Here is a 23,624-nt window from a genome sequence, read left to right as displayed (position 1 = left end):
ATTTTCAGCAAATGTTACCCACAATATTTCAATGAGAAAGTAAAAGATGGTCTTTTGGCCAATTTGTCCCAGAAAAACTGGCAACATCGCTGGATAGGAGATGGGTAACCCAACTAGATAATGTCTGGCCCTTAGTGTCTCTCGTTGTGGTCTGTCACATCCGTCCCATTTTTCCTCCATCAATGTCTATGTATAGATGCAATCAATGAGCAGCAGAGGGTAGGGCGGTGAGATTTAGTGACTAAAGTGCCTGCTAAGAAATCTTTTATATCAGTATATTTTTGTAAAGTGAGAACCTGGCATGCGAACAAGCACACTGCACAGGAAAGTGAGAGTTGTGATTAGTAGATCTGCTCTGGAAACTTGCCAATGCTAGGGGCTGATGGGGAGGTGAGTCTTACTGCTGTACAGAAATCTGAGAGCTGATTGGGATCCTAGAATTTAACTCTTGGAATGTAACTACTGCGCACACGGGCCTCTGGTGGGTCGAGCAGCTTGAAAACCAGCTGTACACTATGTAAGATAAAAGCTCTCACAGAGGGAGGATGACCGCACATAGAAAGGGCAAGTCCATTACAAAGAATACCCTTTTGATTCAACCAAGAGAAATTAATGAAAATTATTTATAAAATAGCGCAAATATTAGTGAGTTATTTAGAGTTAAGTAAAAATATTCACTCTGCCCCTGATCTAGCAGCTAATTCAGTCCTGTGCTTGCTATGCCCCACAATGTCATCATGACTTCATGAGGCCCAATAAAAGCTCGAGGCACCAGGATGCCGACCGTGGCCGCGAAGGCTGATCCGCCTGCCGACCGTGGCCGCGAAGGCTGATCCGCCTGCCGACCGTGGCCGCGAAGGCTGATCCGCCTGCCGACCGTGGCCGCGAAGGCTGATCCGCCTGCCGACCGTGGCCGCGAAGGCTGATCCGCCTGCCGACCGTGGCCGCGAAGGCTGATCCGCCTGCCGACCGTGGCCGCGAAGGCTGATCCGCCTGCCGACCGTGGCCGCGAAGGCTGATCCGCCTGCCGACCGTGGCCGCGAAGGCTGATCCGCCTGCCGACCGTGGCCGCGAAGGCTGATCCGCCTGCCGACCGTGGCCGCGAAGGCTGATCCGCCTGCCGACCGTGGCCGCGAAGGCTGATCCGCCTGCCGACCGTGGCCGCGAAGGCTGATCCGCCTGCCGACCGTGGCCGCGAAGGCTGATCCGCCTGCCGACCGTGGCCGCGAAGGCTGATCCGCCTGCCGACCGTGGCCGCGAAGGCTGATCCGCCTGCCGACCGTGGCCGCGAAGGCTGATCCGCCTGCCGACCGTGGCCGCGAAGGCTGATCCGCCTGCCGACCGTGGCCGCGAAGGCTGATCCGCCTGCCGACCGTGGCCGCGAAGGCTGATCCGCCTGCCGACAGTGGCCGCGAAGGCTGATCCGCCTGCCGACAGTGGCCGCGAAGGCTGATCCGCCTGCCGACCGTGGCCGCGAAGGCTGATCCGGCTGAGGAGCATAGTCACGGACTCTAGAACAGGGCAGTGCAAATCTTTTTTGCACATCTCATATTTATTATCTTTGATCTTTATTTTTATAATTTTAAAAAATAAAATTCACAGTTCTACAAAAAAAAATAAATTAAAATGATACATTAAGCCAGAATTTATACACATATTGTAAGAAGGCAAGAGGTAAAGTGGTTGACAGTATTAAGTGTTACCGAACTAGTGATGAAAATCCCGGAAAGTCCAGACCAGTAACATTAAGCTACTGCGTAGTATATTTTGGGTCCAAAATTTAGGAGCCACCAAAAAAGCATGGGTGGGAAAAGCTGCTCCCATACTCCAGTCTGGGTGTTACAGGCCTAATAAAATGCACCTTATGCCCCGTGTTGATGAGCGGATTGAAAGGGTAGGGCGAGCTTGGTACATCACCACCCTAGATCTCACAAACAGGTACTAGTAGGTTCCCCTTTCGAAAGAGGCCAAGGAAAAGACGTCCTTCTCAATGCCAGATGGGTGTCCTCAATGTCAGGATGCCTTTTGGATTACTGGACATTCCGGCCACTTCTCAGAGACCCATGGACCAGATCCAGATCCATTTCTGTGCAAGGTGTGGATTCCTATTGAATTGATGATGCCCAAAACTTTGTAATTCACTTTATTTCTCTATCTTGTTCTGTTTTCGAGATAAAAATGCTAAATCTGTTGTTTTCCACCAGGTGGTGTTATAGGTGGTTTCATTGCGTAGCGCATGGCTAATTTACTATCCCTAGACACCACTTCTATGACATTCTCAAGTTAATGGTGGTGGACAGGATATGGGTAGATACACTGTATATCCGTGGTGGCAGCTGCCGGGTCACCATGATCCTCTAGGGCTGCCCTTGGCTTCCTACCAGCATGTTAGCCTATGTCCACCTCCAGTGGCTTTAGTGAAGACTCGGTAGCCATTCAGGTTGCTCCTCCAGGTCAGTGATTGGTGCCTTTGGTCCAGTGGATCCACTTACCTCTTGCTCGCCATGGAGCCAACTGGTTCCAGTGCCGCTCAATTTGGCTGCAGCAAGAGGTGGTCAAGGAATGTGAGCAACAGGACCGGATGCGGTCTCATCTTCGCTCACTGGATACCCGCTTTCAAGCCATGTCCCTGACGAATGCCATATAGGCGAGTAAACTAAATAAAAAATATATTTGCCAGTGAGCGTCTATCTTCTCCGTCCTCTGTGCATGACCGTACGTAAGAGCCCATTCTGGTCTGTAACTCGTCCTCAGCGTATCACAGCACGGAGCAGACTGCAGAGTTGTCAGTGAGTTCTTTCTTATCTGTACCTCTTCTCTCTTCTCCATCCTCAATGTATCATACTACACAGGACAATATAGGAGTTAACAGTGACTGTCAGTGAGCTCAATCTAGTCTGTAACGATTATCTCTTCTGCTAAACCGTCTTCTAAGCGGGTTTACCTCCACATTACAGTTTACGCTATGCAGGGGGTAGCCCGGCTAGTTCCTCAGTACGGCCTCCTGAGGAAGAGTTCTCATCTTTCTATCTTGGTCTTCAAATTACTTTCAATTTCACATCTCAAATTTTTCTTCTCCTCCAGCCCAGTTTTTTCTTCTCCTCCTGCCCAGTTTCTTTTCTTCTCCTCCAGCCCAGTTACTTTCTTCTCCTCCAGCCCAGTTACTTTTCTCCTCCTCCTGTCCAGTTACTTTTCTTCTCCTCCTGCCCAGTATCTTTTCTTCTCCTGCTGCCCAGTTTCTTTTCTTCTCCTGCTGCCCAGTTTCTTTTCTTCTCCTCCTGTCCAGTTACCTTTTTCCTCCTCCTGCCCAGTTACTTTTCCTCTCCTCCAGTCCAATTTTTTTCTTCTCCTCCAGCAGTTTCTTTTTTTTCTCCTTCAGCCTAGTTTCTTTTCTTCTCCTCAGCCCAGTTTTTTTTTCTCCTCCAGCCCAGTTTCTTTTCTTCTCCTCCAGCCCAGTTTCTCTTCTTTTCCTCCTGCTCAGTTACTTTTCTCCTCCTCCTGCACAGTTACTTTTCTTCTCTTCCAATCCAGTTTCTCTTCTTCTCCTCCTGTGCAGTTACTTTTCTTCTCCTCCAGCCCAATTTCTTTTCTTCTCCTCCAGCCCAGTTTTTTCTTCTCGTTCAGCCCAGTTTTTTTCTTCTCCTCCTGCCCAGTTTCTTTTCTTCTCCAGCCCAGCTACTTTTCTTCTCCTCCTGCACAGTTTTTTCTTCTCCTCATGCCCAGTTACTTTTCTTCTCCTCCAGCCCAGTTTTATGGAGATTTTTATGATGAAAATTCCAAATATGCAAGTCATTAATTTACAATCCTCATTTCATCCCATTGTATTTCTTTACCTTGACTTTATGGTTGTAATCGTTAACTCTGAATTACTGGCAAGTCATAAGCATCCGGTTTGCCCAGTCTTTTGCCTTACAGACACCGTTTGTTTTTGTGCCTTATTTTGGGAACGATCTTGTAGAGTTTCATTCTTTCGTCAGGGAGTGTCTGCTCAGAACCAAACAGAAAGTAAGAGAATCAGAAGACTTTGTTTTGCTTACTACTTTGCTTTTCACTTCGCTTGGCAAGACATTGATCCACCATGGCCAAGAAGAACGTAGGAAATATCGTGGATGACCTCAGCTGTCTGATCTGCCACCAGGTGTCCAAGGATCCAGTCATTCTCCAGTCATGTGGCCACAACTTCTGTCGCTCTTGCCTACAAGGGCAATGGAGAGACACGGAAGGTCAGGATAAAACATGTCCTATATGCCAGGAGTCACTGCTCGATGACAAGTGTGCCTCCAACATTGCATCACTAAAGTTGGAGGAAAAGGTTAAAGAACCAGAAGATACAGCAGCGGTAAGACAAATGATAATGGCTCCTGAAGACATGTCCGACCAACTCACCTGCAGCCTCTGCAACAAAACGTTCCAAGATCCAGTGTTCCTGAAGACCTGTGGGCACAACTTTTGTCACATATGTGTGCAAAAGAGATCAACATCGGCAGATCATGGAGAGATAGAGTGCCCCACATGCAAACTAAAAAGCCCCAGGGATGGGTATGTTCACAACAGAGTCCTGGCCAGCCTGGTAGAGAGGGTGAATCGTCCAGTGAATCAGGAGGAAAGACAAGCAAGTGATCAAGAGCACAAATGTGAGACACACAAGGAGAGGATCACTCTTTTTTGCCTAAGAGACGGGACCTTGTGCTGCTTGGTGTGCAGAGACTCCTTCCAACACCAAAGCCACAGGCTCATTCCACTGATCGAGGCGTCAAATCTGACACAGGTAAGAAAAGCCCCAGATTATGCCGCGAGTTTAAGAATCTTAAAGGGTTATTTACTAAAAAAACAAGCCATCCCCTATCCTCTGCTGATTATTGGAGATCCAACCTCTGTGCCCCCGGCCTCTGCAGCCCCCGGCTTGTCCCATAGACGTCCATGCTCACCTCCACTATGTTTAGGACAGCGCCGCAGAGCGTCGTTCTCGGGGTTAACCTCAGGATCGCTGGGGATCCCAAAGATCAGCAAGGTGTATACCCTACCCCAGGCATAGAGGATAGCTTGTCACTTGTAATAACCCTATAAGAATCATCAGTAAATTCTCACTATGCACACAGTATACAGATTGTAAATAGCACTGACAACCAGAAGCCAGTCATTATATATACCATTGACCACCAGAATCCAGTACCTGTATATACCATTCACAACCAGAGACACTGTATATATCACTGACAACTAGAGTCCAGATCCTGTATATACCACTGACAACCAGGGATGCCGTATATACCACTGACAACCAGAGAAGCTGTATATAGTACTGACAACCAGAGCACAGACGCTGTATATACTACCGACAACCAAAGGCACTGTATGGTCCACTTACAACTGAAGCCCAGACACTGTATATACCACTGACAACCAGGGACGAATATATACACCACTGACAACCAGAGATGTTGTATATACCACTGAAAACCAGAGCCCAGATTCTGTATATACGACTGACAACCAGACACACTGTATATACCACTGACAACTAAAGACCAGACGCTATATATACAACTGACAACCAGAGATGGCATATATACCACTGACAACCAGAGACCCTGTATATACTACTGACAACTAAAGACCAGACGCTATATATACCACTGACAACCAGAGATGCTATATACACCACTGACAACCAGAGATGGCATATATACCACTGACAACCAGAGACCCTGTATATACTACTGACAACTAAAGACCAGACGCTATATATACCACTGACAACCAGAGATGCTATATACACCACTGACAACCAGAGATGGCATATATACCACTGACAACCAGAGACCCTGTATATACTACTGACAACTAAAGACCAGACGCTATATACACCACTGACAACCAGAGATGGCATATATACCACTGACAACCAGAGACCCTGTATATACTACTGACAACCATAGACCCTGTATATACTACTGACAACCAGAGACCCTGTATATACTATTGACAACCAGAGCATAGACCCTGTATATACTACTGACAACCAGAGACACTGTATATACCACTGACAACTAAAGACCAGACGCTATATATACCACTGACAACAAGAGATACTATATACAACACTGACAACCAGAGATGGCATATATACCACTGACAACCAGAGACCCTGTATATACTACTGACAACCCGAGACCCTGTATATACTACTGACAACCATAGACCCTGTATATACTACTGACAACCAGAGACCCTGTATATACTACTGACAACCATAGACCCTGTATATACTACTGACAACCATAGACCCTGTATATACTACTGACAACCAGAGACCCTGTATATACTATTGACAACCAGAGCATAGACCCTGTATATACTACTGACAACCAGAGACACTGTATATACCACTGACAACCAGAGACGCTGTATATACCGCTGGCAACCAGATCCCAGAAGCTGTATACACCACCGAGAACCAGAGACGCTATATACACCACTCACAACCAGAGAGGCTTTATATACCCCTCACTACAAGGTAGGGAGAAATTGTGGCATCCAAATCTTTATAAAAAAAGAAATCACTTTATTTAGAACATATTAAAAAGTTGCAAGTCCAAAACCCAAGAAGCAATTTACAAGCAAACGCGTTTCGGACTGCTGTCCTTAATCATTGAGTCTTAGGTCGTATCTGTGCACATGCTCTAAAATGCGTAAATCTCTAAAGAGACAGGAAAATTAGCCCCAAAAAATTATAAAAATATTAAATATCAATAATACAGATACATGCAATGGTAAACATTCACACCCAGAGGTGATCCGGTCTGTGGAGAGAATATCCTGACTATAAGGCTGCTTTCACACCTCTGGTTTCTGCTATGCGGCACAATCCGGCACTTTGCAGGAAAATCGCAACCGTTTTTTTTTGCTGCCGGTTGCGATTTTCCTGCATAGACTTTAATTAGTGCCGCATTGTGCCGCATGGCCTTGCGTTCCGTCCGGTTTTTGCCGCATGCGGCAGATTTAGCCGATGCGGCGGCCGGATGGAACATTGCCTGGCACATTTTTTCGTGCGGCAAAAAAAACCGCATTGCGCCGCATTCGGCCGATGCGGCGCATTTTTCAATGCATGCCTATGGTGGCCGGATGCGGTTATTGCCGCATCGCGCCGCATCCGGCCGCCATAGGCATGCATTTTTCAATGCATGCCTATGGCGGCCGGATGCAGCGCGATGCGGCAATAACCGCATCCGGCCGCCGCATGCGGTTTTTGCCACTGCGCATGCTCAGTAGCATGCCGCAAGCGGCAAAAACCGGACAGGCCGCAAAGGAAAAACTTATGCAAAGGATGCGGTGTTTTCACCGCATCCGTTGCATAGCTTGCACAGCCGGATTGAGCCGCAGAGCTCAAGCCGGATGTGTGAAAGTAGCCTTAGGAGGCAGACATTGCGTCACCACCATTCACCGCAGAACCCGACCATGGAGAGGATCCAACGTCACCACCCAGAAGAGTAACACCGATGTGATCTCTCATCTCCATTGTAGGGTGGTTTGTTTCGGAATATCCAGAAGCAGCTGGGATTAGTGAATGATGTGAAAAATGCAAACACGGAGCAGGAGCAGAAGATCGCAGAACATAAGGTAACTGCCCTCCGTCACTGGGCTGAAAGTGGAGAAAACATGGAACAAGCCCCCTGCGGTGCAGTATCTGGCCCCCAGTTCACAAGGCCAGTATTACGTAACACTTTCAGCTCCAGCCTACATGTGATTTCAGCTCATTATCTCTTAATTATAGCTGCCGCCGTTCTCAAGTTAATGGCGGTGGACAGGATATGGGTGGATACACTGTACATATACATATATATATATATATATATATATATATATATATATATATATATATATATATATATACAGCTGGTATAACCTGTGGATCTCCTGTATACAGTCATGGGTGTGTCACTCTTGACAGACAATCCTGTGATGTCCGGTTGTAGAAGGTCGCAGCGTTTGGCTACACAAGCTACTCCCTGATTTTCCTTTTCTCCTGCTGCTATCTTTTTCTCTTTAGGACCCTGCAGATTTCCTCACCTTTTTAGCTGTTAATCATCAGCACTTCCATTGATGTCTTTAAATACTCTCATTCCCCCTTGCTCTTTGCTGGTGATCAGTTTAAAAACCCTTTACAGGTCTTGCGTGCAAGCAGTCAGCTTGAACTCATCTGGAGAAACTTTGTTGATGTTGTTCCTCTCCCTGATAAGTTGTTTTCTTCCCCCTGTTTGTGCTCCCTGTGTGTTCCTTAGAGCCTAGTGGGGTTGACTAAGCGCTCATCCCATCCGTTCCCGACCTGTCCTATTTCAGGGTCAGGTATCTTGCTCAGTGCATAGGTACAGACCTATCTAGGGTGGTTAGAGGAGCCAGCAGTAGGTTTGGTCAGGGTTTACCATCTCCTCTTTCTCTAGACACAGGGTTTCCCTTTCGCTTGATACTTCCCTGTACCTGGCGTGACATACCTAGCTAGTTTATACATAATCTGAACACCTTCATCTTTGCATACCTAGGTAATATCAGTCTTTCCTGACATGTTTCTATCTCTCCTGCCATTTCCAGGCTCACAAGCAGCAGGTCTCTGAACACATCACTAAAGAGTTTGAGAAACTATGCACGTTTTTAGTTGATGCACAACGAGAGCATCACCGGCGACTGGACGCCACCTACGATCCCATCCAGAAGGAAATGGAGAGAAACAAGGAGACTCTCATAAAGAAGCAGAATAAACTTGAGAAAAACCTGGAGGAATGTCAGAAGAAGTTGGTAGACAATGACATCGGGATCTTACAGGTGGGGTCATCCGTCAGTCAGAGGAGTGGCGACATTGTGGGGATATGAATTTCAGTTCTCTTTCTTCTTCCCGCAGGATATCGTAGGATTCATACAGCGGTAAGTCCTGGTCATGCAGTGTATGCGCCGCGATGAAAGGTCAACGCCGCGGGAGTGAAAAACCACTGAGATATGAGGAGATGGCACAGCAAGGCGGCGAAACCGAACTCCAAGAAAAAGCACGAAACCCTGACACTGAGAAGACGACTTTATAACTTTTGTTATTTTTTACAACAGTCATTGTGAGACGAAACAGATAGAAGAAAATATCACTGTGATCAAGAAGAAGCCGCCCGAGGGACTGTTCAAGGGACCAATCCTCTACTATACCTGGAAGGATATGCTGTCTGCAGTGCAACCAGGTAATATATACAGGTGCAGCTCAATAAATTACAATATCATCAGAAAGCTAATTTATTTCATTTATTCAATACAAAAAGTGAAACACATATTATACAAGTAAAATATATCTTTGTACCGTGTTAGCCAGTAGAGATAAAAAAAAATTTTGTTTAAAAGAACAGAAAGTCCTCAGTGGTTGATACCTTTTAATGGCTAACTCAAAAGATGGTAATAATTGCAAGCTTTCGAGACTACTCAGGTCTCTTCATCAGGCATGGTATAACACAAAATCTGAAGAGTCACATATTTATACACAACAGGACATAGAATAGTGCAGTAAAAAAAAAAAACAAGTTATATGAAACAGAACTATCACTATGGCAGGGGGGCAAACTGTTGTGGGGCCATAAATACTGCTGCAGTTCAGTGTGAAAGTTTTATTGTCCTTTGATAAGGGTCTGGTCCAGGGCTGTGACACGCTCGGATGGTCAGAGGAGCACATCTTTTAACTGATGTAAAAAGACATGAATCCATGAGACACATTCATTCCTTCTCTGAATGTGTCACCGGTCATCATAAGTTTGTACTCCCATAGTCTCCTATCTCTCTGGGACTTGAAGTTTCCTTTCAATACCAGCAATTTCATGTCCATGATGCTGTGGTTGGGGTTACAGAAATGTTTGGCCACAGGTAGATCCATCCTTTTTTCTCTTATTGTGTGGCGGTGAGAATTCCTCCTTGTCCTGAGCTGTTGTCCAGTCTCCCCTACATACAGACCCCCAGTTGGACATTTGGTACATATAATTAAGTACACCACATTGGTTGTAGTGCAGCTGAAGGTACCTGGGATCTTGTAGTCCTGATGTGATCTGGGAATCTTTATCTTGTCCGTTGTCAATATGAATGTGTCTCATGGATTCATGTCTTTTTACATCAGTTAAAAGATGTGCTCCTCTGACCATCCGAGCGTGTCACAGCCCGGACCAGACCCTTATCAAAGGACAATAAAACTTTCACACTGAACTGCAGCAGTATTTATGGCTAGAACAGCTTGTCCCCCTGCCATAGTGATAGTTCTGTTTCATATAACTTGTTTTTTTTTTTTACTGCACTATTCTATGTCCTGTTGTGTATAAATATGTGACACATATTATATAGAGTCATCACACACAGAGGAATCTATTCCTATATATTATATAGTCATTACACACAGAGGGATGTATTTCACATGTTTATTATATATTATATAGAGTCATTACACACAGAGGGATCTATTTCACGTGTTTATTATATAGAGTCATTACACACAAAGGGATCTATTTCACGTGTTTATGATATATTATATAGAATCATTACACACAGAGGGATCTATTTCACGTGTTTATGATATATTATATAGAGTCATTACACACAGAGGGATCTATTTCACATGTTTATTATATATTATATAGAGTCATTACACACAGAGGGATCTATTTCACGTGTTTATTATATATTATATAGAGTCATTACACACAGAGGGATCTATTTCACGTGTTTATTATATATTATATAGAGTCATTATACACAGAGGGATCTATTTCACGTGTTTATTATACATTATATAGAGTCATTACACACAGAGGGATCTATTTCACGTGTTTATTATATATTATATAGAGTCATTACACACAGAAGGATCTATTCCTATATATTGCATAGAGTCATTACACACAGGATCTATTCCTATATATTGCATAGAGTCATTACACACAGAGTGATCTATTCCTATATATTATATAGTCATTACAAAAAGAGGAATCTATTTCACGTGTTTATTATATATTATATAGAGTCATTACACACAGTAATCTATTCATATATATTATATAGAGACACAGAGGGATCTATTTGAAAGTGTTTATTTCTGTTAATGTTGATGATTATAGCTTACAGCCAATGAACACACAAAAGTCATTATCTCATAAATTTAGAATAATTATCATAAACCATCTGCAAAGGCTTCTTAAGCGTTTAAAATGGTCCCTTAGTCTGGTTCAGTAGGCTAAACAATCATGGGGAAGACTGCTGACTCGAAAAATGTCCAGAAGGCAGTCACTGACAAGCTCCACAAGGAGGGTAAGCCACAAAATGTCATTGATAAAGAAGCTGGCTGTTCACAGAGTGCTGTATCCAAGCATATTAGTGGAAGGAAAAAGTGCGGTAGAAAAAGGTGCACAAGTAACCGGGATAACCGTATCCTTGATAGGATTGTTAAGAAAAAGCCATTCAAAAATTTTAGAGAGATTCACAAGGAGTGGACGCTGCTGGAGTCAGGGCTTCAAGAGCCACCACACACAGACGTATCCAGGGCATGGGCTACAAGTGTCACATTCCTTGTGTCAAGCCGCTCGTGACCAATAGACAACGCCAGAAGCGTCTTACCTGGGCCAAGGAGAAAAATAACTGGTTTTTTTTTCAGTCTTATAGCATGGAGGCCTCCTGCAGTATATACGGTGACCAGGTATTGGGAAGAATTGCTTTTTATTTTTGGGCTAGGGAATAACGTCTCGATCTGTGGGACTCCAATCACTGGGACACAGACCAATGTCAACTACAGGGCTCAAAAGAGTCTCGTGTGAGTTGGAGCACCTCTGCTCATTCCTTCTCAATGGAAGTGCCGGAGATAGCCGTACCCTTTAAAGGGAACCAACCACCAGGATTTTCGTATATAACCTAAAGCCAGTGCTATACTGGCACTATCAGGCTGATTCTCGATCAGATAATATCTGGGGTGGGTTCATAGTTATCCCCTCGCTCTGTTAGAATTAGCATAAGTATTATACAATTGATTTTCTTTTTGCCTTGCAGGATCTGTGCTGATGTCATACCCATGTGACCAGAAGGGGCGAGGCTTCAGTCAACAGAAAAATGTTGCTTACTGGTATCAGCTATGTTGGCTGATGCCCCGCCCCTTCTGGTCACATGGGTATGACCTCACCACAGGTCCTGCAAGGCAAAAAGTAAATCGATTGTATAATACTTATGCTAATTCTAACAAAGGGAGGAATAACTATGCATATCCCCCAGATATTATCTGATCCTCAGCTGCTGTCACTCAAGAAGCTGAAGGTTTTATAAACTTTACTTTCTTGGATTTCAAAACCTAAACATCCGAGCTGATCACTAAAGGTATGTATAGAATCAGCCTAATAGCGCCAGTATAGCACTGGCTGTAGGTTACAAACGAAAGTCCTTGTGATTGGTTCCCTATAAGTCTGCAACATGCTGCGTCCGGCTTCTGCTTCTTAGGAGATAGATCTTGGAAAAAGTCAGAACTATTATCTTCTATATGTCTCGAATAATCTTCATGCTCTTCCATTCTAATCCCACAGCTGCCTCACCTCTGACGCTGGATCCCGAGACGGCTCACCGAAATCTCCTATTGTCTGAGGACTTGACCAGTGCCTCCTACAAGCCTCGCTTCTTTAGAAGGGTTGAGGACAGGTAAGCTGCAGATTTATCATTGCAGATGGACGTCACCGGGAACAGAAGTTCTGCTCCACTGAGTCCACATCTTAGATAGAGAAACCTCAATCCACGGGAACTGACGTTATACCTATTTGAACAGAGTATAAGCAGCTAATTGAAAATTGTCAAATTGTGTCCTTGGTGTAAATATTTTGTGTGGCCGCCATTATTTTCCAGCATGGCCTTACCTCTCTTGGGCCTGGAGGTCACTAGAGCTTCATAGGAGCCGTTGGATCATCTTCCATCCTCCATGATGACATCCCAGAGCTGGTGGATGTTAGAGACCTTGCGCTCCTCCACCTTCCCTCTGAGGAGACCTCACAGATGCTCCATAGGGTTTGGGTCCAACACCTTTACCCTGTTTCTTTAGAGAGGCAGTGGTGGTCTTGGACCTGAGTTTGGGGTCGTTATCATGTTAGAATATGAAGGGAGGGGATCATGCCATGCTTCAGTATGTCATAGTACATATTGGTATTCATGGTTCCCTCAATGATCTGTAGCCCCCCCACAGCTGGCAGCACTCATGCAGACCCAAACCATGACCCTCCACCATCATGCCTGATTGTATGCAGGACACTCTTGTCTTTGTGCTCCTCATCTGGTTGCCGCCGCACACACTGACACCATCTGACCCAAATAAGTTTATCTTTGTCTCATCAGACCCCAGGACGGTTCTAGTAATACATGTCCTTAGTCTGCTTGTCGTCAGCAAAATGTTTGCGGCTTTCTTTTGTATAATCTTTAGAAGAGGCTTCCTTCTGGGATGAGACATGCAGAGGGATGTGATGCAGTGTGCGACGTATGGTCTGAGCACTGACAGGTGGAACCCCCACCGCTGTAACCTCTGCAGTATATGGTCTGAGAACTGACAATCAGATCCCCGATCCCTGTAGTCTATGCAGTGTGTGGCGTATGGTCTGGGCATTGACAGGTGGACCCCTCATCCCTGTAAGCTCTGCAGTGTGCAGCATATGATCTGAGCACAGACAGGCGGATCCCTCCAGCCCCGTAACCTCTGCATTGTGAGGTGTATGGTCTGAGCAGTGACAGGCAGACACCCCACCCCTGTAGCCTCTGCAGTGTGCGACATATGGTCTGATCACTCACGGGCGGACCCCCCACTCCTGTAACCTCTGCAGCAATGCTGGCAGCACTCATACGTCTATTTTGAACAGACGACCTCTGGATATGACGCTGAGCACATCCACTCAGTTTCTATGGTCAACCATGGTGAGGCCTGTTCTGAGTGGATCCTGTCTTGTTATACCGCTGTATGATCTTGGCCACTGAGCTACAGATCAGTGTCAGGGTGGTGACAATATTCTTATAGCCTCGGCCATCTTCATGTAGAGCAACAATTCTTTTTTTCAGATCCTCAGAGAATTTTTTGCCATGAGGAGCCATGTTGAGCTTCCAGTGACCAGTATGAGAGAGTGTGTGAGGGATAACACCAAATGTAACACTCCTGCCCCAATTCACACCGGAGACCTACACTTGGGAGGGAACATGGCTAATTGAGCACAATTTGACATTTTCACTTAGGGGTGTACTCACTTTTTTTGCCAGCGGTTTAGACATTATTGGCTGTATTGAGTTACTTATAGGGCATCAAGAAAGCTTCAAGTGATTAAATTATTCCTTATCTTATGTTTCCTGTAGCCCGAAGAGGTTCTCTTGCCTTGATTTAGCTTTGACCAGCGAAGGATTCATTAATGGCCGCCACTACTGGGAGATCGACGTAGATGGGAAGAAGGATTGGGACATCAGTTTAATGAAGGAGACGCTGAATAGGAAGGAGGCAAACCACATTCTTCTACTTGGTGATTTCTGGGGGCTGTCGTATAATATCCGAATTGGCCTTTACTTATTGACTGAGAAGATTATTATTCTGGGCATTTCTGAGTCACCGAGGAGAGTGGGGGTCTACCTGGATTACGAGGGTGGTCAGATCTCATTTTATGACGTGCAGAAGAAGGATCATCTTTGCAGCTTCTCCGAGACCTTCACTGGGAAACTCTATCCATACATTGGGACCAGCACTGCTGAAGACGCTGAGATGAAAATGGTCCACATCCGACTGTGATCAGATGCTTGTAGCGACCAAATGTGGAATAGTTGATGGTAATAATTACAATGTCCGATATCCGTCACATGAGATCAACATAATCAATGACACTGTGATCACCAAGCCAAGAACCTTTCATTTTACGCGAATAAAGCTTAAGCATTGTGTTCCGAGAAGTTATTATTTAATAGACTTTGAGGATAATTTATTAAGACGAGCGCTTTATTTTTTTAAACCATTCTAACACCAGTCTATCAGAGTAAAATATCCCCAGCTAAAGCGGGCTTTACACGCTGCGACATCGCTAGCGATGTCGCGAGCGATAGCACCCGCCCCCGTCGGTGGTGCGTCATGGGATGATCGCTGCCGTAGCGAACAAAATCGCTACGGCAGCATCACACGCAATTACCTCTTCACCGACGTCGCTGTGGCCGCCGAACAATCTCTCTTTTAAGGGGGCGATTCGTTCGGTTACACAGCGGCGTCACTAAGCGGCCGCCCAATAGAAGCGGAGGGGCGGAGATGAGCGGGCGGAACATCCTGCCCACCTCCTGCCTTGCTCATTGCCGGCGGCCGCAGGTACGGTGATGTTCCTCGTTCCTGCGGTGTCACACGTAGCGATGTGTGCTGCGTCAGGAACGACGAACAACCTGCGTCCTGCAACAGCAACGATAATTGGGATTAGAACGATGCGTCAACGATCAACAATTTAGGTGAGTAATTTTGATCGTTAACAGTCGTTTGTGCGTTTCACACGCAACTACGTCGCTAACGAGGCCGGCTGTGCGTCACGAATTCCGTGACCCCAATGACATCTCGTTAGCGATGTCATTGCGTGTAAAGCCCGCTTTACTCTCCATAGGATGTATGCAGCACCATCAGTAGTTAGCGGGGACCTGCCGTGACGCATTCACATATCCTGTTGTTAGGCTCATCTGATCTGGTGAGATGGATCTTCTAACGCCAAGGTCCGGGTGGGCACACGGGTGTTGGAGCAGCAGGCAGGTGATGCAGGTAGCAGAGTTCCTAGAAGCCAAAAGGCAGACAGGAGACGTCCAAATGATCACAGACTGGTATCAGAGGTCCTGGAGACCGCAGACAGGTGGCACAGGTACTGGAAGTTTCTGGCAGACAGGTAGCAGAGGTCCTGGAGACCGCAGACAGGTGGCAGAGGTTCTGGAGAAGGCAGACAGGTAGCAGAGGTCAAGAAGACCGCAGACAGGCAGCAGAGGTACTGGAAGCGGAAGGCAGACAGGAGGCATCCTGTAGACGGCAGACAGGTAGCAGAGGTTAAGGAGACAGCAGGCAGGTAGCAGAGGTACTGGACACTGCAGGCAGGCATGAGAAGTTCTGGAAACCGCAGACAGATAGCAGAAGTACTGGAAGTCTCAGGCAGAGAGAAGATGTCATGGAAATGACAGACAGCAAAGATACTAAAAGCCGTAGGCAGACATGAGACGTTCTGGAGATCGCAGACAGGCAGCAGAGGCCAAGGCGACAGCAGACAGGTAGCAGAGGTCTTGGAAGCTGCAAACAGACAGGAGACGTCCTGGAGACGGCAGACAGGTAGCAGAGGTCAAGAAGACAGCATAGAGGTAGCAGAGGTACTGGACGCTGCAGACAAGCATGAGACATTTCTGGAAATCGCAGACAGGTAGCAGAGGTACTGGAAGTCTCAGGCAGATAGAAGATGTCCTGGAAACCACAGACATCAAAGGTACAAAAAGCCTTAGGCAGACATGAGACATCCTGGAGATCGCAGACAGGTAGCAGAGGTCAAGGAGACAGCAGACAGGTAGCAGAGGTCCTGGAGACAGCAGACAGGTAGCAGAGGTACTGGAAGTCTCAGGCAGACAGAAGATGTCCTGGAAACCACAGACAGCAAAGATACTGGAAGCCGTAGGCGGACATGAGACGTCCTGGAGACAGCAGACAGGTTACAGAGGTCCTGGAGACAGCAGACAGGTGGCAGAGGCACTTGACGCTGCAGGCAGACAAGAGACGTCCTGGAGATGGCAGACAGGTAGCAGAGGTCCTGGAGACCGCAGACAGGTGGCAGAGGTCCTGGAGAAGGCAGACAGGTAGCAGAGGTCAAGAAGACCGCAGACAGGCAGCAGAGGTACTGGAAGCCGAAGGCAAACAGGAGATGTCCTGTAGACAGCAGACAGGTAGCAGAGGTCAAGGAGACAGCAGGCAGGTAGCAGAGGTACTGGAGACAGCAGGCCGGAAGCAGAGGTCTGGAGACAGCAGACATGTGGCAGAGGCACTGGACGCTGCAGGCAGACAGGAAACATTCTAGAGACCACAGACATGTAGCAGAGGTCCTGGAGACAGCAGACAGGTATCAGTGGTACTGGAAGCTGCAGGCAGACAGAATATGTTCTGGAGACTGCAGATAGGTAGTAGAAGTTCTGGAGACAGCAGGCAGGTAGGAGCGGTCCTGTAGACCACAGACAAGTAGCAGAGGTCCTGGAGACTACAAAAAGGTAGTTGAGGTCCTGGAAGCCACAGGCAGACAAGAGACTTTCTGGAGACCGCAGACAGATGGCAAAGGTCCTGGAGACTGTAGAAAAGTAGCTGAGGTTCTGGAGACAGCAGGCAGGTAGCACAGACACAGGTAGCAGAGGTCCAGGAAGATGCAGGCAGACAGGAGATGGTCTGGAGACTGCAGACAGATAGTAGAAACTCTGGAGACCACAGGCAGGTAGCATAAATATTGGAAGCAGCAGATAGGGCTCCGGTACACTAAAGGCTTAATAAACAAAGGTGTATGTCTTAGTGAGCCTTATATAGGCCCAGGTAGATGATCACATGAGATCATGCAGGGGCCATTGGCAAAGTCCAACGTGGCACACAACAGTTTAGCAGACTGGGATATGGGAAGCAAAGAATAGATCAAGGACAGGTGCAAAACACCTGTTCATTACAACAGACCACATATTGGGGACAAAAACACAAAAAAATGAAGTGTTTAATGGAAAAATGGCCATTTTGTGTATCCAGACGATTCGGCATGGCATCATCACGTACTATTTAACTGTTTCCCCTCTCACCGTGCTACACATTGCAACCTACTGTGGCATCTGTCACATGGAGTACAACTAAGATCCATGAACGGTAATGATATCATTACAGGACAGGAACACACTTCTCTACATCCCAGTGGACCTCATGCTGCGGTCGGATCACTCATTTTGCTCTTTGTAGCGATGACTTGTGCCAAGCGCCACCTTGTGGTGGATTAGTGGCAATATCTAAGCCTGCAAACCTTCATAGGGTCGGGTCTCCATGATGTCCTTCTTGGACAAATAGAATCTACACTAATTCCAAATGAATGGAAATGTACCCTGTGAGGCAAATCCCGGGATATGAAGATGAATTATGACTCCAGTCATAATCCCTCATCACTCCCTGGCAGTGCCCCCTCCCTTCTTGTTCTCAGTGTTCCACTTACACCTCCATGGCCATGTCCTGTGATATGGAAATTAGGTGGCTTGGGGACAATGGACACAGGATGACTCCCTGCCGTGACCCTGTAGTGGGGGCTGCTAGCTAATTAGCAAGGCTATGGAACTAGCCAGACAGAACGACTCCAGTAAAAAATGGTTCATATCTCGCAAGCCATATTTCCGATAAATATGGCAACCATAAAAATGGTGTCTCCGCATGCGGACGATGCTGGCACACCCTTTTTATGGGAGCAGGACATTGGGAAATACCCCAGGCGTGATATCAGCCAATGGGGAACTGGCAGACAGGTCATGAGTCCCCTCGTTCTGTGGCTAAATTCATAACTATCACAATGAGAGCATTGGCGTCCGCCTACGACGCTCCCAGGCAAAGTTATGGCCATATTCCATGTTGTGGATTTTGTCCATAACTCCAGCCAGGGGTGGAGCAGTGCTCCCTCTGAGGTCACTAAGGTAGGAGGGGACCTGGATTTGCCCAGGTTGATAACCCTACTTCGGCCATTTTCCAGTGTTCTTTCGCTGGGGGTCACGTGTAGGAAACATCTGTGGGAGTTCCTGGAAACCTGGTCTACAGCGCCCCCCTGTGGCCAGACGCAACAAGGTAACTGCTGGAACTGTGTATGCCTGTTTGTAACCCATGCTTTGATTGTAACTGTACTCTGACATATGTATATTCTGTAGATTCCCTATTGTATATATTGTAGTTTCTAGTGTGCTTTAGGCTGATTAAATTATATAATTAATCTTGGGCTGTTCTGTTATCTCGATCTTGAATCCCACGTCTGTGTGTTCGGCTAATAGTTACCGTAAATCGGTTGGTGGCAGCGAAGTGTGCCAAGGATTATTGTGGGGAGGCCAGTGAGATTCGGGGAGATTTTATATATTCCGCCCGCGGAGGTCGGGGGAATATATACCTTACTCTCACCGGGGACCCTTCAATAATCGGCATAAGTAGTATAGCGGCCTCCTTGCTTATGGTCGGGCAATTCCATAATTGGCCTGACTATAAGAGGGGCGCTAGAGAGCGCGTCACGTGCTCTGTCTGTCGGTCGGGAGGTATAAAGGAGGGGTGACCCCCACTTGTTACCCCCCGATTGTGACGTACTGGTAGCCAGCGCGGGGGATTTCTGAGTGACCCCCCCGTGGTTTGTGACATATTGGTGGCATAGCGGTGGGATCGAGATAATAGTGTGTGTGAGTGTGAGACCCATACTCCCAGACACTAAAGACTGCCTGCAGCAGCTGTGGCTGCTGGGGTCTTCAGACTAGCTCAACACTAAAGTGTCAGAGTGCAGATACTGTAAGGTGTGTGGAGGCATCAGGTGTCAGTTCTGTGTCAGTGACCAAAAGTCTGCAAGAATGGCTGATGGCACCAGGAGCAGAGCTATGCAACTGGCCAATGCTAAGGCAGGAGCCGAAGAGAGGGAGGACGGTGCTGTGGACAGCAATGAGGAGGTTGCCCACGAGTCCTCCAGGAGCTCGACGCCAGAAAACCGTTCTGCCGAGGACATTGCACAACCTGGCACTGCTGGACAAGATGAGGAGGAGCTCACCCAAGGTTCCTCAACGAGCCAGATGCCAGCCCTCCGCTCTGAAAGGGACAGTGAATCGCCTAGCTCTGCAGCGTGCCGCAGATCACCACGTGCCATTCCACCGAGCCTGGGAGGCTCGGATAGCCTTCTTCAAATGGCTATGGCCCTTCTCCAGGCTGGAGACCAGAAGGGCTACAAGGAACTCCTGGCAGAGCGCAGGGCAGAGCGGCAGGCAGCGCGTGACGCTGAGGCTGCGGAGCGGCACGCAGAGCGTGAGGCTGCGGAGCGAGAGCGGCAGGCAGCGCGTGAAGAGCGAGAGCGAGAGCGACAGGCAGACCGTGACTACCAGCTGCAGCTAGCTCAGCTCCGGCCCTCATCAGCCACACGTGACCTTCGAGACACCAAACTTCCAAAGGTCCGTGTTGAGGACTTCCCAGTGCTGGAGAAGGATGGAGACTTGGACTCTTTCTTGACTGCTTTTGAACGGACTTGCTTGCAGCACCATCTGGACAAGGACCAGTGGGCCAAATACCTGACCCCCCGTTTAAGGGGTAAGGCCCTGGATATCCTTGGGGACTTGCCTGCTGAGGCAGATCAGGGCTACGACACCATCAAGCGGGCCCTGATCCAACAGTACAACCTCACTCCAGAGTCCTACCGCAAGAAGTTCCGGAGCCTACAGAAGGGACCAAAGGACTCCTGGGCTGACCACCGGCGGGCACTTGCCCGAGCTGCCGACCACTGGACCCAAGGCCTGCAGCTTTCCACCGGACCGGAGATCCTGGACTTGTTCATCACGGAGCAACTCTTGTGGAACTGCCCTGAGGATCTCCGCCAGTTCATCCGAGACCAGAAGCCAAAGGGGTCCACGGCTACAGCTGCCCTTGCCGATGACTACACCAACAACCGGGCCCCTGAGGCCAGGAGAGCGGCCACCAGCAGCACCTGGAGAGGGGGTAAGATGAATTCTGCGACTGCCCCACCTGCCCCTAGACTGCAGGGGGTGTCCCCCTCAACTCCCCTCTCCAGGCCCGTGGCGGAACCAAGACGGTGCCACCAGTGCAACCTACCTGGACACTTCAAGGCCATGTGCCCTCAGCGTCCCAAGGCCCCGGCTCCGTCCCCGTCCCAAGGGCCGCCCAAGGTGTATTGTGTGGGTGGGGGTGGTGGTAGGTCCCTGGACAGCTTCCAACCTGTCACCGTCGGCCGGTCTGTGACCATAGGACTGCGAGACAGCGCCTCGGAGGTGACTCTGGTGCGGCCTGAGATGGTGTCCCCCCAAGACTTGATCCCTGGAAAAACCCTCGCTGTCTCCGGGATTGGAGGCACTGACCCGGCGCTGCCTGTTGCTGACATTTATGTGGACTGGGGCGCAGGGCGAGGGGTGAGGGAGGTGGGGGTAACTGATCGGATCCCTGCAAACGTGCTACTTGGGACAGATTTGGGGCAGATAACCTCCCAGTTTGGGCCCCAACCAAGGGCTGAACCTTCAGCCCGTACTGACATGACTCCTGACAATGTTAATGTGTTATCTATGAATGATGTAAGGGAGGAGGGAGTGAACTCTGATATTTCGGCTTGCACAGACACCATAGACACACACGCAGCTGCAGCTGTGACAGGAGGGGAGGGGGTCAGAGAAAGGTGTGACAATGCCTCTACAAGTGATCAGCCAGTGAGCTGGGATCTGTTGCCCTCTGCAGGGATAAGCAGAGAGCAGGGTGCTGCAGGGGGAGGACCAGTGTGTGGGGTGGGGGCTACCACAGCAAATGTGGGGTCCCCAGAGATTTCACAGCGGGGTTCTGTTGCTGCAGGGGGGGAACAGGCAGGTGAGATTGGGGCCGGTCCCGGAGCGGAAGTGCTCCCAGGTAAGATCTCGGTGCAGGGTTCCCCCACAACCGGGGTGTCAGGAAGCCAGGTAGGTCTGCCTGAACCGGCGACTTGGTCAGGAACGGAGGAGGAGCAGGCACGACCCACGGTCGCAGCGGCTGTGGCCGCTGTCACCCGCAGTGGGAGTGCTGGAAGCCAAGGGGCCTCCCGGAGGTCCGATAGCTCTTCCCCTTCTGACCAAGTGGCAGCCGAGTCAGGTGGAGGCCAGGACACAGGTCCCGGGGTACTGACCGAAGATGTGACAGTCTCGTCGATTCTGGCCACATCTAGTCAGGGGTTTCAGGCAGCGTTAGAAGCTGACGACAGCCTGAAAGCTCTAAAGGAGCAGGCGGCACAGCCTCCCTCGGACTCGGACCCGGAGCGAGTGGTCTGGGACCAAGGACGGCTGTACCGGGCCACGGTCCAGCAGGGTTCACCGGAGGCGTGGCCCAGGGACCGACAGTTGGTGGTACCCTATCCGTTCCGGACGGAGTTGTTGCGGATCGCACATGAGATTCCGATGGCCGGACACCTAGGGATCGCTAAGACCAAGGCCAGGTTGAACCAGCATTTCTACTGGCCAAAAATGGGGGCCGATGTGGCTGCCTACTGCCGTTCGTGTGAAACCTGTCAGAGAGTGGGGAAGGCGGGGCCACGCCCCAAAGCCCCACTGGTATCTCTGCCCATCATCGATGAGCCTTTCAGGAGGGTGGCTGTGGATCTGGTCGGCCCGCTGGCCATCCCCAGCAGCTCCGGGAAACGCTTCATACTGACGGTAGTGGATTATGCCACCCGGTACCCAGAAGCAGTGGCCTTGTCGTCCATTCGGGCTGACAAGGTGGCCACCGCATTGCTGGAGATTTTCTCCCGAGTGGGTTTTCCCCAGGAAATGCTCACTGACCGGGGGACCCAATTCATGTCCCAGCTGATGGAGGCCCTCTGTAAGCAAGTCCAGGTGCGACATCTGGTGGCCAGCCCGTACCATCCACAGACTAATGGCCTGTGCGAGCGGTTCAATGGCACCTTAAAGCAGATGCTTAAGATGTTGGTCGACTCCCATGGGCGTGACTGGGAGCGGTATCTCCCACACCTGTTATTTGCTTACCGGGAGGTTCCACAGGCCTCAACAGGATTCTCACCGTTTGAGCTCCTGTACGGGCGACGTGTGCGGGGCCCCCTGGCTCTGGTGAAAGAGGCTTGGGAAGGGGATTTGGCCACCCCTGGAGTGTCGGTTATCGAGTATGTCATGCGCTTCCGGGACAAAATGCAGGCCTTGACGCAACTGGTACACGACAATATGGCTCAAGCCCAGGCCGATCAGAAGCGTTGGTACGACCAGAACGCTTGTGAGAGGACCTACCAAGTGGGTCAAAAGGTGTGGGTACTGGTCCCCGTACCACAGGACAAGCTTCAGGCAGCCTGGGAAGGCCCATACCTCGTGTACCAGCAGCTCAACCCTGTGACGTACCTGGTCACCCTGGACCCTGCCCGTGGAAGGCGGAAGCCCTTCCATGTGAACATGATGAAGGCACATCATGAGCGGGAGGCATGTGCGCTCCCCGTGTGCAACCTGCCCGAGGAGGGAGAAGCGGAAACCCTCTTGGATATGCTAGCCCAGGTTAGGGCAGGCGGATCCATTGAGGATGTGGAGGTTGGCCACCAGCTCTTGGAGGACCAACGGTCCCAGCTGTGGGCCACCCTACACCCCTTCCGGGGGTTGTTTACCAACCAGCCCGGAAGGACTAACTTGGCTGTCCATCACGTGGACACTGGGGATCATCCCCCGATCCGGCGTTCAGCATATCGGGTCTCCCTGGAGGTGCAGCAACACATGCGCCAGGAGATTGACGAGATGCTGAAGCTGGGGGTGATCCAGGCATCCAACAGCGCTTGGGCCTCGCCTGTAGTCCTCGTCCCTAAGAAGGACCGAACCACTCGGTTCTGCGTGGACTACAGGGGGCTCAATGCTGTCACGGT

The 23,624-nt window shown here is 49.0% G+C and overlaps 1 protein-coding gene across 2 annotated transcripts; it reads left to right on the top strand.

Moving 5' to 3' along the window:
• The first annotated feature begins 3,693 nt into the window (after positions 1-3,693).
• On the top strand, positions 3,694-14,905 carry LOC142245691 (zinc-binding protein A33-like). Of its 2 annotated transcripts, XM_075318623.1 has the most exons (7): positions 3,694-4,768; positions 7,525-7,620; positions 8,590-8,820; positions 8,897-8,919; positions 9,097-9,221; positions 12,576-12,687; positions 14,371-14,905. In XM_075318623.1, the coding sequence occupies exons 1-7, from the start codon at positions 4,079-4,081 to the stop codon at positions 14,792-14,794; spliced, it is 1,701 nt and encodes a 566-aa protein (XP_075174738.1). In that variant the 5' UTR covers positions 3,694-4,078; the 3' UTR covers positions 14,795-14,905. The 2 variants fall into 2 exon arrangements, with proteins under 2 accessions (XP_075174738.1, XP_075174739.1); XM_075318624.1 differs by lacking the exon at positions 7,525-7,620.
• Positions 14,906-23,624: the final 8,719 nt, after the last annotated feature.

This window comes from Anomaloglossus baeobatrachus, chromosome 7 (assembly GCF_048569485.1).
Source record: "Anomaloglossus baeobatrachus isolate aAnoBae1 chromosome 7, aAnoBae1.hap1, whole genome shotgun sequence".
NCBI classification, from domain to species: Eukaryota; Metazoa; Chordata; class Amphibia; order Anura; family Aromobatidae; genus Anomaloglossus; species Anomaloglossus baeobatrachus.
This window is presented reverse-complemented; position numbering and strand designations above follow the sequence as displayed.